At 43.5% G+C, this 17,811-nt stretch overlaps 2 protein-coding genes across 4 annotated transcripts in view; one reads left to right on the forward strand and one right to left on the reverse strand.

The window, feature by feature from the left end:
- Positions 1–7,635, forward strand: part of cyth3a (cytohesin 3a) — a 31,851-nt gene extending 24,216 nt beyond the window's left edge. The window contains exons 10-13 of the mRNA XM_042508262.1: positions 1,081–1,157; positions 2,794–2,865; positions 2,958–3,112; positions 5,479–7,635. Of these exons, the coding sequence (XP_042364196.1) occupies positions 1,081–1,157; positions 2,794–2,865; positions 2,958–3,112; positions 5,479–5,551 (377 nt within the window). The 3' untranslated portion in view covers positions 5,552–7,635. The remainder of the gene's footprint in view (positions 1–1,080; positions 1,158–2,793; positions 2,866–2,957; positions 3,113–5,478) is intronic.
- A 186-nt stretch (positions 7,636–7,821) lies between these two features.
- On the reverse strand, positions 7,822–17,588 carry usp42 (ubiquitin specific peptidase 42). 3 transcript variants are annotated; one of them, XM_042508260.1, is made up of 16 exons: positions 17,498–17,588; positions 14,905–15,154; positions 14,255–14,461; positions 14,042–14,152; positions 13,741–13,840; positions 12,901–12,968; positions 12,727–12,797; positions 12,551–12,633; positions 12,347–12,458; positions 12,112–12,252; positions 11,768–11,868; positions 11,520–11,688; positions 10,740–11,414; positions 10,475–10,560; positions 9,045–10,358; positions 7,822–8,465 (listed from the first exon to the last, which is right to left on the reverse strand). In XM_042508260.1, the coding sequence occupies exons 2-16, from the start codon at positions 15,143–15,145 to the stop codon at positions 8,144–8,146; spliced, it is 3,801 nt and encodes a 1,266-aa protein (XP_042364194.1). In that variant the 5' UTR covers positions 15,146–15,154; positions 17,498–17,588; the 3' UTR covers positions 7,822–8,143. The 3 variants fall into 3 exon arrangements, with proteins under 3 accessions (XP_042364194.1, XP_042364195.1, XP_042364193.1); XM_042508261.1 differs by having other exon boundaries at positions 9,045–10,361; positions 10,749–11,414; positions 17,498–17,587; XM_042508259.1 differs by having other exon boundaries at positions 9,045–10,361; positions 17,498–17,587.
- Positions 17,589–17,811: the final 223 nt, after the last annotated feature.

Genomic DNA, 17,811 nt, shown 5'->3' on the forward strand with positions numbered 1-17,811 from the left:
TTAACCAGGACTGAGCTGCTGCTGCTGCGCCTGAATCCATCATCATCCAGAGTCAACAGCATGTCTGAAAAAATACACTCATTTAGACTGATTTATTTCAGAAGAAAGGTCACTGAACAGCTCCTCTGTTGGTCAGCTCAGCTGGTATGGAAGCTCTGAGAGGCAAAAGAGGAAAAAAAACATTCAGGAGGTCTATTTTTCTAAATCGGATCTAAACTGTTAACTGCTAACAACAGGTGAGAAAAAAAAAATCATTTTCTAAGCGTGGTCAGCATGTAAATTCACAAACACACCATCAGATCAATTCTGCACTCGACCAACAAATATGCCTTGGACTAAATGACACTCCTGGAAAGTACTTTTTATCCTGTTCATGTAAATCTTTAACCTCTGTGACACTGTATTTTATTTAGTGTCCAAAACAAACGGCTGATAAATCTGCATCACCAAATCGGCATCAGAGTAAAGGTCAGGTTCTGAAATTTAACATGTGTCAGTAATAATCTGCTCTCTACACTATTTACACTATATTTTAAATCCTCATTCCATCTAAATGATGCATCTGAAGTAAACATTTCTCATAAAAAATAGATGTTGACTGTACATGGCAATAAGGAGTGAAAATGTGGGTCAAGTGAACATTACATATTGAGAACATCAGTAACGGCTGCTTCATTCTGTACAGTCAGCAGACATGGTATTACTATGGTGCACACATGTTGCAGACTGACATGATGTTTTTGGGATTATATTTGGAGGCAAACTGCATCACTGATGGTGTAATGAACAGAGAATCCAATAATCCCAATAATCTACTCTGATCTGAGGACGCAGACAGATGGACACATTGTGTGTTTTATTATTATAAGGAGATATTGTCATACACCTACATTCATATATTGAACTCTTTAATAAAACAGTTTAACTTGTTGTAAATCTGCAACAGTCATCACATTCTCGACATAACAAATAATAATAATAATAATAATCACATGTTGGAGGTGCTGGAGGTCAGCCTCTGCATGCACGCTGTCAGCTGTTCAGTGTGAACTGTAATGTTTGTGGTGTTTGTGTCCGCAGGCGGCCGAGTGAAGACGTGGAAGAGACGCTGGTTCATCCTGACCGACAACTGCCTCTACTATTTTGAATACACCACGGTAAGTAGACAGACCTGTGGTTTCTTCTGCTGGACAGACTAATATTCATCTCTCTGCACATTATTAATAGAAAAGTGGTTCTTGAAGGTTCTGTGTGTGCGGTTAAGACCATTAATACAGCAGCCAAACACTGTTGTCTCTGTAAATGTAACAGTGGAGTAATGAATGAAGTATAAGATGTAGTCTGAGCTTCTCTGTGGTTTGTTGTGGTAGACGGTCTGGTGAGCTAAGTGTGAAACTGCTAACGGCTCTATAAATACTGTAGAATATAAAGAGTGGCAGGGTTATAAGAACTGTGGAAACAAAAAAATAAAGGACACACTTGTAATCACACACACACACACACACACACACACATTCACACACACAGACTCAGGGTTAAAGACAGAGGTCTTTGCTCTCTAACAGCTGCAGCCCTTTGACCTAAATGAACCTCATTCCAGCAATTAACATGTGGCATCATGGGAAACACATCTGGCCCTGCTAAGCTACAGCCCTCACGCCTGTCACCCCAACATCCTCCCCAAACACACACAAGCATAAGTACGCTGCAGCCGGGGTACACACACACACACACACACACACACACACACACACACACACACACACACAGATACACATCCAGCTGTCCTGGGGCGCCCCCCCCCCGCTGTGCTCCCTCATTAGGAGGAAGATGACAGGCAGGACCCCAGGCTGTTCCTCAAGCCCCCCCCCCCTCACATCTGGCCCCGCAGACACAAAGGACGGGGGAAGGAGGGGTTGTCTCTCTCCGGTCTTCTGTCCCTTACGTGACCACGATGAAAACTTACACATGTCCTTTTATCACCTCCTTCATCTGTACTGTGACACTGTCAGACTCTGTAACATAGAGAAAGTCAATCACTGAGCTCTGCTGTGCTGCAGATTAACCCTTTAAAACCTGCAGTTACATCACTTCACTGAGCAAATTGGTGTGATTTCTTTCAGAAACATGGGACAAAAAGGCAATGAGCAACTTGGTAAGAAATGCTACACAAATTGTAAGAAATTAGTAGATTAGGAAAATTATTTTCAAAAAGATAGGGAAAATGTGTAGGGGAAAAAATGAAAGAAGAATAAAAACAATATTTATAATTATCATAATTACATATTTAAATTTCATTACATAATTATTATATTTCTAAACATATTTTCTGGGGGGTTGCTTTCTTTTACTTGTTTGTTTTTTTAAAACTAATTTTCAGGTATTTTATCTATACTTTTTAATACTTTATTGCACATTTTGGGGTCATTTCTTCTTTAATTGCTCATATTTTTGAAAGAAATCACACCACTTTGCCCAGGCTTCAAAGGGTCAAAGCTGCTGCATTATTTAACTGTCCACACATCCTGATCTCATCAAGACCGCCACATGGTTGCTCCTCTTGAACACGGCAGCTCTGCAGCCACCGCTGAACAGTGTGAGGCAGCGGCTGCTGCCGGCTGCAGCCTCGTTGCCCTACACCAGACCAGTTTCACAAACTGTTGTTCCTGTCAGTCACTGAGACACAGAAACGTGAAAAACAGGGTCCAGGTTGAAAAACACTGAAGTTCAGAGCCATGCAGACACTGAGTGAGTGAGTGACGCGTTGATGACGAGTGTGTCTCCGTGTTTCAGGACAAAGAGCCTCGTGGGATCATTCCTCTGGAGAACCTCAGTATCAGAGAGGTGGACGAACCCAGGAAGCCTGTAAGACAGATAACGTCTCCGTCTCTTTGACCGTGCCCTCGTTTCTTTACATTCATGCACAGACACAAAAAAACAACTCTGTTCCTCACTAGAACTGCTTCGAGCTGTACAACCCCAACCACAAAGGTCAGGTGATCAAGGCCTGCAAGACGGAGGCAGACGGCCGCGTCGTCGAGGGCAACCACGTGGTTTACAGGATATCAGCGCCGACGCCGGAGGAGAAGGAGGAGTGGATCAAATCCATCAAGTAAGAGACGCCGAGTGTTAGTGAGGATCCATTTACACCGAGAGGGCACTCAGATAAAAGAGGGCTGCTGCTAACCCCTGCGGGACGAAATCATGTCTGACCTTCACACACACACACACACACACACACACACACACACACACACACACACCACACACACACACACACACACACACACACATCACTGCACCCTAAGACAGGGATACTTGCTTTGTTTGCCAGGAGCCAGTCACAGAAGCCCTATGCATATTTTTGAGATTTCTCAGACATTTCTCAGATTTTTGGACATTTTTTAGGATTTTTAAGACATTTCAAGAATTTTAAAACGTTTTCAGGGTTTTAGGACATTTTTTTTATGGATTTGGGGGGAGTTTGTAACATTTTAGGTCCTTTCTAGCATTTCAGTATGTCTCTAGATTTTCAGGACACTTCTAGATTTGATGCACATCTCAAGGAATTTAGGACATTAGGGGCTTAGCTAGGACTTTTATCAGGGGCTGAGGGGGATCGTCCACATCCTCCACAGGTACTTTTTTTTTTTTTTTTAATAAACAAGCACAATTTTGATGCTGTTTTATGCACTCTGACACATTATGTATACTAAAAGTACAAAACAAACCTCTGTGTGAATTACTTTTTTTATTATGAATTAGAAAATGATTAGAGGGCCACCCAGCACCCTATCAGGATCCACATTTGGCCTGCAGTCCATAAGCATAGAGTGTCGCCGCCCTAAGATGTGTCTATGCAGCTCTTCTACCAGATTGGTCGACATGCTGCCGTGTTAAGCAGGAAGCAGAGATAGAGGAGCTGCAGAAGGTCATTGATCAGCCGGTTAATATCCACTCAGCTGCAGCTTCACCCACAAATCTGATCAATATCAGCACCAATCACGTTACACAGAGATTCTATACGCTTATGAGATTAAAAAACACTCAGCATCGACATGTCTGTGTTTGTTCATTAAATCACAGAGAGGGCTCTTTTACTCAGGGCTCAGTTACTGAAAATTGCACGTCTAGTTAGACGTCTCACACTCCTGCAGCAGACCTCACTCAGAGCTTTTAGCGTGAACCGGGCGTGTTTTAGTTCAGTTTCACATCATTAAGTCTCTTCCACTCACTGCTGGAATACGAAGATCACACATTGGACTCTGCAGGACGGAGCCGCCTCAAACACTGTGACCTGACTCAGCTGCTGAGGAGGCAGGCTGTCCCGAGGTCAGCAGTGAGTCCGTGCTGTGTCCACACTGTCCCACCTGACTCATCTGTTCTACACACACACACACACACACACACACGTATATGTGTAAATCTCAGCATGTTGTGCTGCTGGGAAGGCAGCAGGTTACTCAGTGTTATTCATGATTGCAGTTAGGCCACACTTTGAGGCTTTGATTCTCCTACAGGAAGTATGGAGCCACTTTAAAGGGTCAGTTCACCCCAAATTAAAACAGATGTCTGTCTTCTTTCTAATATCAAAATCATGACCCGGTTACTCAAGATAAATCACACAATCATGGAGGAACTAGTTTCTTTCTACCAAACCGCAACTGCCAATCATATGACTGCACAGAGGGAAGTGTGCACCAATTCCTGGATGAGAGATGGCAACAGTAATATTCTAACAGTGGGATACTGCTCGCTCACATGAGCTAGCTAACATTACAGCTCAGCTGGGGACGACGCCATTAATGTTTACATCTCTCGCTTTAACGAGCCTCTCGTTCCTTCATGAGCGTAAAAGGATGCAGCAATGCATTGCAAAAACAACGGAAAATTCAAACTCACCAGGGGTTGAATCAAGAACAGAAATTATCTGGCCTCAGCGTAATGCTGGCTCAGTCCTTCTGGTCCTTCACCCACACTGGTCTCATTGGTTTCACTGGTTTCACTCGTGCCTTCAGTCGGTCGAGGTATCACCATAAAAAAACAGTCACGTGTAGTTTTTCTTCTGCGGCAGGCTGCCCAGCTCCAAACTCTCTCCTCTAAACCTCCAAACCAAACAAAATCAAAACCTTCCTCAAACAATTCCCTCCTCCTTCGAGGCCACGCCCCCTTCACCTGTGTGGAACCACACACCTGGGGTATGTTGAAGTTGAGTATCCCTGCCCTAGAAGATTTATCTGACTATGAAACTCTCTTACAATAACACACAGGATGACACTAGTTGACATATTTTATTTTTTCATCACTTGGTGCATTTTGTTGTTAAGGCGGTCTGTCAGTTCACTGAGAAATAATCAGTGACTGTGTTTTTCTTCTTTCTCTAGTAACAGATCTGACTGGTAATAAAAGAAAACAAATCAGTCCTGTATGTGGGACTGAAATATTTGATTGTTGGTTCTTCATGTGGTCTCTCCGCAGAGCGAGCATCAGCAGGGATCCTTTCTACGACATGCTGGCCACCAGAAAGCGGAGGATAGCCAATAAGAAATGATGACTGTCCACCTTCAACCACACACCTGCAGCACCACCACAACCGTGACCAGCAGAGTCCTCCTGTGTGTTTTTGTGTGTGTGTGTGTGTGTGTGTGAGTTTCATGAGATGGGGTTCCCGTTGGTTTGAGGAGCAGCAGACAGCCAGCTGGGAGTTTATCAGACCTGAAGATGGTCTGCACCTCAGAATCAGCTCTGGAGGCTGAAGGTCTCAGACTCAGAACAGTGATGAAGACAGACAGATGGAGGACTGCAGCCATGAGGAGGATCAGAGGAAGTGAGGACATCGTCCTCTGCTGGACGCACGAGGAATTACATCCAAGGAGGGAAACTTGTCTTTGTTTGACGAGGACCGACTCACCCGCTGTCTGCCAATAAACTCCCAGGAAACATCTGATGATCTTCACCTTGCATGTCCTTCGAACACTGCCAACACAATGTTTTTTATCCTCCTGAGATGACAGGAAGCCTCAAACTAAAGAATCAGCTGGTCTGATTGTTTCTGACTGTTTTCTGTTTATGCAAACACAACAATTTATTCCACAAACTCATTGACTTCATCCACAGCCCCTTATTTCCTCTCTGAGAAAATCAGAGCAGGTTGAGAAATAAATAGACATATATCAAGTTTTAAAAAGCTACAAATATCCCATATTAATTGTCATTTTGTATTGAAGATCAGCTGTGATCCTGTTTGTTTCTGTTGTATTTATTTTCTGAATTTGTTAAACAAAAGAGGCAGCCCCCCAGTTTTACATGATGCATGTATAGGATATGTTGTACATAATGTTTTTTTCTTCTTTGTTGTGTTTCTGTAAATCCTGATCACCTTTCAGTTCAACGGCTGACAGTTTACAGCAGAGGAGGAGGGCGTTTGTGCAGTGAAACCTCCTCACACTGTTATTATTACTGAGGATACATTATGATATTTGGGAGACATGAGTATAGGAAATCAGCGGGTTAAAAACACCAATGAAAAATAAGGTGAAACTAAAGAGAAACTGGAATTTTCACAAGTCCAGTCATGTGAATCTGAGGAAGGATTTTCCAAACTGAAATCGAGACCACATGCAGCCTCATCTGTTGTTAGTAGATGTTAGGATTTTTTAAAATATGGCTCCATCTCAGTTTGGGAAAACTGCTCCTGAACACTTTGACAAAGACTTTTGAATAAAATGGCGTGCTAATCAGAGAACAGTTTGTGTTTGTGTGCATAGGAATTCAGTGAAAACGTACCAGCTCTTTGGTTATTTCAGACACTGAATCAATCATCAGCTGAGAATTGTGTGTGTGTATTTAACTTAAGTTGAATATACATCATTAATGTAACTGGAGAAGAAAGTTTGGATACAATCAGTCTCTTCCTGCTTTATGATACAGAGACAGACGGAGCTTTTCATTCACTTCACTGCAGCTTGTTAACAAAGAGCAAGAACAGATTACGATTTGTGACATGAACGAATGTATTTTAAGGCGTTTACCTTTTACAATGTAGAAATTCTGACATGCTAAACTAAAAACGGTAAAACAGCAGTTTCTCAACTTCTGTCTAAAAATCAAACAAAAACCATACTCCTCGTTCCCACCGTGTGTCCGGAGAATATGGTTAAATTAACATGAAATCTTTTTCTAAAAACCAAACACCTATTGTAACCCTGATACAGGATCTTTACGTATAAAAGTAACTGATAGTACAGTTCAACTTAAATTCACAGTATTTTTATGACGCTAGAAGACACAAACTGTATTTTCATTAAAAAGCAAACACAAATGGTCCACAGCCGTGATGACAGAGTCTCAGTTTTTTAAAAAGAAACAGAATATGAGAGAGATAGAGAGAGAGAGAAAGAGAGAGATAGAGAGAGTGAGGCATGATGGATCCGTGAAAAAGTTTAAAAACGACAGAGTGAATCTTCGGCTTCAGAGCAAAAACATGGAAACTAAGAAAGAAAAGAAAGAAGCTGGGAAATGTCCTCAAGTCTGTCCAGGGTTCATGTGGAGGTATCAGTCAAGTGTTTGTCCCAGTGCTCCCAGTGGGACCACAGAAGAAGAAACTCACTGTAATGACATCTTATTAAACGACGTGATGATGCCGCCTCACTCTTCTTCTTTCCCTTTAGGTTCATTATTTGAAGCAGGTTTCAGGTCCTGAGTTCCACTGAGCAGCAGCTGAGATGTTTAAGCTCCAGGCTTTGTTTGTTTGTTTGTGTTCATACAAGTATATATATTAAGATTTTTCATCATAAACAGGAGACAGTTTGTTTATTTTTTTTTAACCATAATTAGGAGAATTAGGGCAAATAAAAAAGGTTTCGGAACATTTAAAACACTTTAGTTGTGGTAAAAATACGCTAATATATTCCCGAGGAAGAAGCACCACATCAGAAATGTCATTCCTCTGCTGTTGTTGAGTCGTGTGTAAATGTGTCTGTGGAGAAGAATTCCTCCGTGCGCTCATCTGTCCGCAGAGCCGAGAGTTCCTCCTGTGATCATCATCACTCTCAGTCAGTGTTAGAAGCCGCTGTACGCTGTTGTTGGTTTGGCTGTAACCGTTTCCTGTAAAACAGGATCCGCTCCGCAGCAGCGTCTGTTTTTAATGTGAGGAACCCGTCATACCTATGTGTCCGTTCAGATGGCGGTGAGCTGAACCGTTAGTGGCTAATGTGTGGTTGGAGGAAAGTTGATGGTAACTGCTGCCGTCAGTGTAGTCTGTGCGCCGCCGTTTCTCTGGTGAATAACCGTCGTCCTTGGTGTCGTAGTAACGGCGCTTGCGGCTCTCCCTCTCCTCGCTGCTCCTGTTCTTGTGGCTCCGTGTGGCTCCGGGGCTGTGCTGCTCCACCTCGCTGTCCCGCTGCCTCCTCTTCTTCTTCTTCTTCTTTTTTGTTTCAGCGGCTCTGTCTGAATCCATTTCAGAGCTGCAGAGGGAAAAAGACAAACTGTTATTTTTCTCAATCCATGACTTGACACAAACTGACTGAGGAGTCAGCCCTCGCTATCAGCCAAAGACAAATCATGCAGAGCTACAGCTCATCATCATTTAAGTATAGAGAATATTTTTAAAAGTCACAGCTTCACAGGGCACCAAGATGTCTTCATTTCTCTGCGAAAACCCAAAAATCAGCCCCTCCAGGACACTGCTATGAAATCAGAAATTTCAGGCCACAACAATCCCAAAAACAGCCCACAAAATCCTGAAGGGACTGAATATACTGACTTCACTGCAAAATGAAAAAGATCCTAACATTTTAGGGGCTTAAAAAAATAATATAACTAACATTAATGATCAAAATAGTTGAGTAGTTGAGTAGTAGTTGAGTTGAGTAGATATTGTTTCTGTGGCTTGAACAATTGATTCATTGACTTATTGCTCCAGCTCTAAAATAATAAAAACAGCAGACAGTGCAATTGATGTTGATATTACACTTGCTGGCAAAGATTAATATCCAAAACAATATTTACACATTTTAAGAAAAGTCAAAGATAGCGTGACTCACCCACTATCGCGGTGTCTGTCTTTATCCTTTGACTTTTTCTTTTTTTTGCTCTTCTTGTGTTTTTTGAAGCGGCGGGCCTCGGAGCTGTCCTCCCTCTCCTCGTTCCTCCTGTGGTTCTGGTCCTCTCTGTTAGGAGCTGATTCAGACGTGGAGAGACGAGGCCGAGGGGACGAGTCCTTTGACTTTAAGGAGATCTCTGTCTCTGCAGCAGGTGAGGACAGGTGATAGTCCCTGTCCTTGTTCCTCTTGTGGTTCTGATCTGATTCCGACGTAGAGAGACTAGGCCGAGGGGAAGAACCCTTGGACTTTGAGAAGGTCTCTATCTCAGCAGCAGGTGAGGACAGGTGATAGTCCCTGTCCTTGTTCTTCTTGTGGTTCTGATCCTCCCTGTTTGGAGCTGATTCAGATGTGGAAAGACGAGGCCGAGGGGACGAGCCCTTTGATTTTGAGGAGGTCTCTGTGGCAGGTGAGGATGTATTATAGTCCCTGCCGCTGCTCCTGTCCATCACCCGGGAGTCTCTGCTGTCTTGCTGCCACCTCCCCCGACTCTGAGGCTCTGTGCAGTACGTATATCCGTATCCCCTCCGCTCGCGGCCCGAGTCCTCCCTGGACCGGTGGCGGTGGTGAAAGTGGTTGGAGCACCTGTCCCGGTCCCTCTCCCTGGGGTGTGGGGGGACCCGGTCCCAGCGCCGCTCGGAGTCCCAGTCTCTGTAGGAGCGGTCTCGAGGAGGCAGACGATCCCTGTAGGAGCGGTGGTAGTAATCTCTGTAGTCCCGTGTGTAGCGATAACGATCTCCATCACTGTCTCTCTCCCGACTCCTGTCCCTGTAGTGTCTGTCCCTGTCTCTGCTCCAGTCAGAGTACTGTCTGTCTCTGTCCCTATTCCGGGACGTTTGTCCTTCAGTGCCTCTGGAGCTGGGCTTGAACTGGTGCTTCTCCTTAGCCTCTGAGCGTCCTTCAGTCCCAGCTGACGGATCAGCGGTCAGTGGAGGATCCTTAGCTTCACCTCTGCTGACCCTGTGAGGAGCTGCCGAGGCCTCGGTGGTGCTTTGGGAGCCGTCTGATGGAGTGGATAAGGCCGCATGGCTGCCATGCTGGGCAGAGGAGGAAGCAGATTCTCTGGATGAGACAGAATGGTTGGTGTTTGTAGCAGCAGCTGGAGGTGGAGAGCTCAGAGCAGAGGATGCTGGCTGCAGAGGTTCACACACAGTTTTAGCCCTTGTGTCAGGAGTGGAGAGGATCTGGCTCTCATTGGCTGCAGGTTGGACGCTCTGAGAACAACTGGCCTGCGACGAGGACGAACCATGAGCCTCTCTGCTGGAAAAACAGAATATACAAACACATAAATATTAACTCTGTGTCACACCTCAGGGATGCAATGACAAAATGTAAGAAAACTTATGAGAATGCCGATTTTGTGCTTATCTCACCTCGTGTTACTGTGGTCAGCGTCAAGCCCGTTAGCATTAGCAGCAGCGGCCGCAGAGGATATAGCGCTGTGGTTACTGTCGGAAATCTGTGGAGCAGAGACAAGACATAATGATGAAGTTATCAATATATCATAATTAACTGATAAATGCTTACTTTTCTACATTTAAATATGCTGTGGCACTATGAATAGTATTGTATCATGCCAATAAAGCCATATCAATTGAAAAAAATTAATTATGAAGAGATAGCAAAAACACAAAGTACATGATCTACTTTATCGAGGGTGCTGTGTCCGTTCACTCTGTGGTGTCCATAGTGGTGCCCGTTCTGACTGGCTTTAGAGACGCCGTTGGTCGGTCCATTTAGTCCGTTCCCGTTGTGATGAGGCCCCGACTCTCCATTGGTGGTTTTCGTCTGAGAATTATCAAAGACGTCTCCCGTTTTGTTGTTTCCATTCAGATGAGATTTAGTTAAGCAACCATTATCCAGAGTTCCACAGTTCTCCTGATCCGACTCCTCTGAGGACTCCTGGCCGTACGGCACCAAGAATGACGCTCCATTTCCTCCTGTGTGGTGAGCCCCGTTACCGCAGGATGTGCCGTTAACGTGGTTCAGCTGACGCGGAACAAAGCGAACGTCTGAGGTAGACTGAGAGGAGGACAGTGAGCTAGAGGAGGAGCTGGCAGAGGACGGCTGGCTGTAAGAGGACGAGGAGGAGGACGAGGGGCGGCTCTGTTTGCCCTGTCCGATGAAGAATGAAAGTTTCTGGCGCTTGTCGTGGTCTGGGATCATGGTGGGGCGGCTGATGGAGTGGGAGATGGAGGATGATGAGGAGCCCAGGCCGTGGCTCGGTTTTCCCCCAACACTGCTGCTGGTGCTGGGCTTGGAGTTACTGGGATAGTCCCTCAGAGATCCATTCCCATTAACATGGAGAGAGCTCTGAGAAAGACACAAACAGGACACAAAGAGGACATGTGTTAAATGCGGCTGTGATCAGTGTTTAGATATTGTTGATGATGCTGTTAAGATGTTAGTGTGCAGTACCTTGGTCATGTGTGGAGGCAGCTGGGGGCCAATGAAACCAATGTTGTTGTGGTGGATGGTGGTGTTGATGCGTGGAATCACCAACGGCCGTGGAGACGACTGACCGGGGACGCCCGGATTATTATGGCTCAAGTGGCTGTAGTCCCCGGCTTTCTTCATGTCACTGGACCTGGTGACACAAACCAAATGGATGTTAGCAAAAGAAGACATTTAACATGACCAGTGTTTGTATAAAAGACTTTACTCACTTGATGTAGAAGAGGACGTAGGCCTGCTGGTTGAGGACAGACCTGATGTCACTGAGAGACACAGAGGAATCGTTCATCTGATACCACTGACCATTGCTCGCCTGTCAAACACAACAGAACAGTTTTTATAAAAGCTGTCAGCATTAGCATTAAGCATGATGAGATTACGCTTCATACATATTTGGTTTCATTTGTACTAGACAAAGCTTTTTTTCTATTTAAGAGTTTAGGTTGTTGTACAAACTCTGTATGAAGCTGTTTAAGTAAGAAACATATGTCCACATGCACATGGCCAAAGCAGCACCCTGACAGATCAGAGCTATGGTCCAAAGCAGAGCCAGTACCTTAATATAGCAGAAGTAGTGTCCAGCATGGCAGCTGAATCCAGAGTGGACCAGCACAGCGTAGAGCCCATAGACCTGAGGCTCCCCCTGGGACTGAGACATAAAGGGCCGCAGATCCAGGTACTCTGGATATTTCACATCCTGAGGACCAGAACAGCAGCTGATTAATATCAACACACATGACATTTTAGGTGCTGTTCTGTAGCTATAGTTCTGTCCACACATATGATGGTACCTTTGTGATTTTGCCTCCACTGAAGTTTGCAAAGCGTTTGAGAGAGAGGGTGAGCACGTTGGCGCTGCGATGAATGGTGAACCTCTTTGAGGCTGTCACCATTTTTTTGCACCTGAGAAAAATAAATGTAGTGTTTGTAAGCTGGCAAACACAGATCAATAAACTAACAACGATAAGACATTTTATCTCCCAAAACAAACTGACTTGGTGCATTTGTAGGCGTTTTCTCCATCCAGCTGCTCTGGCTTGACAAACTGCTCAAGAGCCTTGGAGACACTGGGAGCCGTCTACATGGACAGAAACATGTTCTTATTTAGATCTGTGCAAAGATCTAACTTTATACATCCAGACCTAAAAGTGACAGAAGTTTTTCTGATTACCTTGATTTCCAGAGTGATATCCAGAAAAGGGTCAAATGTGTCAGAAACTGCTTTGCAGTTTAAACATTTCACTAAAAAGGAAAAATCAGCGTTTACTTATGCATCTGGTAGAAATGTAAAACAACAACAACATGACCTCATGTAGACGAAAGACAGTCAACAGTTGTAACATACCTCTGGATCTCAGGTACCCGCCAAACACTTGATGGATAAAAGTTGTTGCCTGCGTTTGCCTGTCCAATCTGTCACAGTGAGGAAACAACCAATTAAAGCAATGACATCATTGACTGATTGCCTCATTAATCCAACATGCAAATAAATATTTTTTGGCTGCGCTGAGACAGAGATAAAAAGTCTCTTTACAGTATTTTACAGGATCGAGTCACAACATATTGCAGCTGAGAGAGCAGGAGTGAGAGAGGGAGGAATTAGAGCACAAGGAATTAGTTGAGAGGCCACCTGTTGCTACAAAACAAGAATGGACTCTGGATATCTTAAAATCACTTTTCAAGAGTTCCCTGAAAACCACAGGATATCTATAAAACATGCATGTTGGCTGTGCCGGTGTACAGAACCTACTCAGCTCTGCACTGATTTCATATATTTCAGCAGAAAGACTGATACTTCAACAGCTTTTATGCAAGATTTTGACTGGAAGTCCTCTTCAGAATGCCCAACGAAAGAGCACAAAACAGAACCCATAGAATACAGTGATACCTTTGATACTATATGGTAAGTCTGCATGATTATGGCCAAAATCATAAATTGTTTTAAACAAAACTGAGATCATGATTTTTTCTCACATTATTTATTGTTTTTAAGGACAAAATATTTTTTATTATACTTTCAAATTTAAATGAGCAGAGCACTGCTTTCAGTTCATGTGCTACATTCCAACAACCATGTTCATTTACTTGTGGGAAGCCAGAATCATGATGGTGATTAAAATCTGATTATTGTGCAGGGCTAAACTGATATTGAATAACTGATAATCCTATGCTGTGTGAAACATACTTGGTTCCAGGTAAGCAGGACTTTTGCATAGCATCCACTGTGTACCGCAGGAACTCGTGGGCATCCTCTTGGCTTCCATAGCGGAAGTGCTTTGCAATCCCTGTGATGGGAAAAATTAAACAAGAAACAGTTAAATACATAAGAACATAATAAGTGATATCACATTTACACAGAGATATAAAGTTAAAACAATTACAAACTCCCATCACTAGATTTCCCTCCAAAAGTACAAAGGTAAACAGTCACACAGCGCCTCCTGTCGTTCATTGCAGCCAAACAGTTTGTCACCACAACTACTTACTTTTGAGCTCGTTGAGCACACCGATGGGCTTAATGACATTCCCAGAGTTTGCAAAAACCTGAATGATGTGGTTTTGCATGGTGCACATCATACAGAAGCCTGGCTCGTGACCTGATCCAGGGATAGATGATAACAAAACACTGATGAGTAAGACATGAATCAGATGTGATGACTGAACAATTATACAAGAACCACCATGATACACTGACGTACATGTTTTGGAGTGCTCCCGTGTCAGCATGTAGTTGGTGAATGGAGGGGTGTAGGTGAGACACTGCAGGGCTGAGTTGAGAAAGCAGGTGTTCCCCATGTTCTGCAGACCTGCACCAATGCGGTGGACCTGGGTCCACTTCAGGTTGAGCCGTTCCGGAGGGAAAAGGACTTTCTGCGGCGAGTCAATGCCATCACCACTGCTTATCACTGTTCACACACAGATCAGATTCATTTAAATTAACCAGGGGTCTGTGTATGTGCTTACACTGCCTCTGTAAGTACATAATGGCACAGTTATAGTTATCAGCGTAAAGACTCATGTGATCCAGATTGGTAAACAAGCTGTAGGAGAAAGATAAGACAGAGTTTCACTTTTGTTTCCGCTGCTCTTTCTATCTAAACACTGATGGCATCACAGACTTGAGGGATTGATCATGCTATCTCTTCAGAATGGGCTCTGTTATATAACTGGATGAATTAAAGGAGTGGAAGCAGCAACACAACACCCACAGAACCAGTTGTGTCACACTCTCATACACTAACAGGAGCATTAAATGTGCTGCTTGACAACACAGGTCAAGCAACTCTTCAACATGTCTACAGTGTTTAAGGCTCTAGTTCCTTCCCTGCACACAGCTGATCACTCCTACCTTGCTCCTTGGGCCGGTCCACGGAGGAGGGCGTGCTGTTGTAGACCGCCGCTCCAGGCGTCGGGCCCAGGCAACCTCCTGCAGCCTTCAGTCTGGGAGAGTCACTGGGCATACTGGGACCCATGGTCCAGCTGCTGGAACAGCTGCCGTCCATCCCCACGTCTCCGCTGGTGAAGGGAGATCGCTTACACCCGACTGACTCGTGGTCAGACTTCTCTGAAGATCTGTCAACTATGGTCATTGTTCATTGCTGTGTGACAGAAACACAGAGCAACATAACTTTATATGAGCTGCTGAAAATACAGATTGATGTTTGTGTTTTTGTATTTTTTCATATGTATAGATAAATGTGTGTCTTGCATGTCATTACAGTGACAGTACTCAAATACAACATTTCCAACACTTCTTTGAGTGTTCCAAGTTAGTAACATGCTTGTAAATTATACAAGTCTTTCTGTTCTCACAGATTATATCAGCCGCAACTAATTACAGATAACATCACAGGGCAGTATTTCATATTTATATTTATCCTTGTATATCTGCATGCTTTGTATCTACACACCTCTAACTTTGTACTGCAACTAGTGCACAGCAGTTTCCCTAAGTATAAATAGATAAAAGTTAGGGGTTGTTCAGTTACTTATTTCATTTTGATTATAAGCACTAAATGCCAGATTATCTCTATTCATTGCAAACAATCACTCTGCAGTCAGATACATTGTAATAATAAGCCAATTTCTAATGCAGAACTATCACACTCATTCAGGCAAAAATGTAACAGTAGATTGATGACTTGTTGTAGTAACTTTAACCTGTAATTGAAAAATCCAAAAAACAAGAAAGATTTATGGCTGTTCACTCTAAACAGATTATGTGACAAAGAAACCAAACTCAGTGGCAGCAGTATGAAAAAGCTATGAAATCTCTGGTTGTATTTTATTTTTTCACAGCACTGAATATATGACAAGTACACAAAAGTTCACAACAGCTGGATGTTGAAGAAAAGTTTCTAATCAACTAATCAATTAACAAAATAACAGCCAGAACTGTACATGGACACGCTGTTTCCCTAAAAAGCAAAAAATTACTGGCAGGACATTAAGTATAAAATGCTGACATGGTGACACATAAGTGACACATTACTCTACATACTGTGTTCCTATAGCTTCATGCATGACATACTGTGTTGAGGTTTGGGGGAAAAACATAACGTACACCAATTTTTATGCAACATAAGAGAGTTATAAGAATAGTCAGTCGATCAAACTATTATGATAACAGGTGAAGTAGTTGACTTTAAAACTACAAATATAATTTACAAAGCCAAAATAAATTTGCTTCTGAACTGCAGAGGCTGTTTGAAATCGGAGACTGTGAATTTTGGGGAATAAATTAGGGGCAAGGACAACATTCACATTAAATGTGTATCTGTCAGAGAGGTAAACATGACATAAAACCCTAAACTGTGTAGTAAAAAAATGTTTTTTAATAAATTTTATTTTTTTAAAAATAAAATTTGTATACAATATGGTGGTAGACTAATATAAATCTGGGGTATGCGTTTTAATTTGTAAGACGTTTTTTTGAATTTTATTTTTGTTTCTTGTTTCTTTCTTTCACTTTCACTTTGTAATAAATTAGTTACTTTTGTAATAAATGAATTACTCACGAGAATATGTTCTGTAAAAAGGCTTCAGCCTGAAACCATTTTGGCCTACATTGTTTAGTTCTTCCTTTTGATCACTTCTGTTATCTATTGTTTATTATGTGCATTCTTCTTGAAAATTTGTTAAAATGAACCGAAAAAAAATAGCACAAACATACAAACAAACAAACGTGTGTCTCCGTATTAAAGTCACTTATTGACCGTTATTGGTTGGAGTAAATGTCCCAGTTGTCAGAAGCACGTTAGACCGGCGGCTGTTCCCTCCCACCTGCCCCAGCAGACAGTGGGGCTCCTGACGGGCTGCTGTCGGGCTCAAGTCGGCTAACAAGCGGTTGTTAGGCCTCTAACACGCAGCGTCGGTAAACCTCTCTAAAACACCGATTAAAGCGGCATTTACTGACTCCGGGTGAAATCAGACCCGGTTAAAAGCTCACCTCTCAAGCCGGAGTCTGGAACAAACTGTCCAGAGAAAACCTACCGACACACGGACAAACGGACTCCATGGAAACAGAGAACCGAACACAGCTAGCTACCGACGGAGCTAATCTGGCTAACTTGGCTAACAGCGCGTGCGGCTGTGCTCGTGCGGCAGTGTTGATGCTAGCGCTGCTAGCTACCGTTAGCTCTGCTCGGTGGCGGCTGGCTGACATAGCGGAGAGAACCGTTTACTTTATATTATAACCGTCACTGGGCAGCTTACTGTCTCCTCTTCGATATTAATGTGTTTAACGGTTAACGGGGGGTCTGTTAGCGGAGAAAGGAGGGGCTGGACACCGGCGACAGTGTGCTCACTGGCGCTGCTCCCTCCGACATGACACCGGACCGGTGAACGGCTCCTACACAGACCCTCCGCGGCTCAGCTCCACTGGAATACCACAGCTGCCCCGTTAAAGACCCATTGGACCGTAAAAGCACCGACACACTCACCTGGAACCCGTTATGAAACCGTAAACAGCGGTTGTAAATCCATCCCGTATTTCCAGCGGGTGTCCGGCGGTGAACAATGACGTAGCTAATTGCCCCACGGGTACATCCGGGTACCTGCGATGAAACGAAGGCTCTGATTGGTTGGTCCGACCGTTTCTCTGAGAGAAACGTGTGTCGGGAAGATCCGTCGCATGGACGCTCCTCTGACCTCTGTGTACACAATGTACCGTCAACAAACAGAATTGTTATAATAAATCTGTCATTATTATAAATCTATAATGTTATTATACATAAATAGAATAAGTTATTACACT

Source organism: Plectropomus leopardus, chromosome 19 (assembly GCF_008729295.1).
Source record: "Plectropomus leopardus isolate mb chromosome 19, YSFRI_Pleo_2.0, whole genome shotgun sequence".
NCBI lineage: Eukaryota > Metazoa > Chordata > Actinopteri > Perciformes > Serranidae > Plectropomus > Plectropomus leopardus.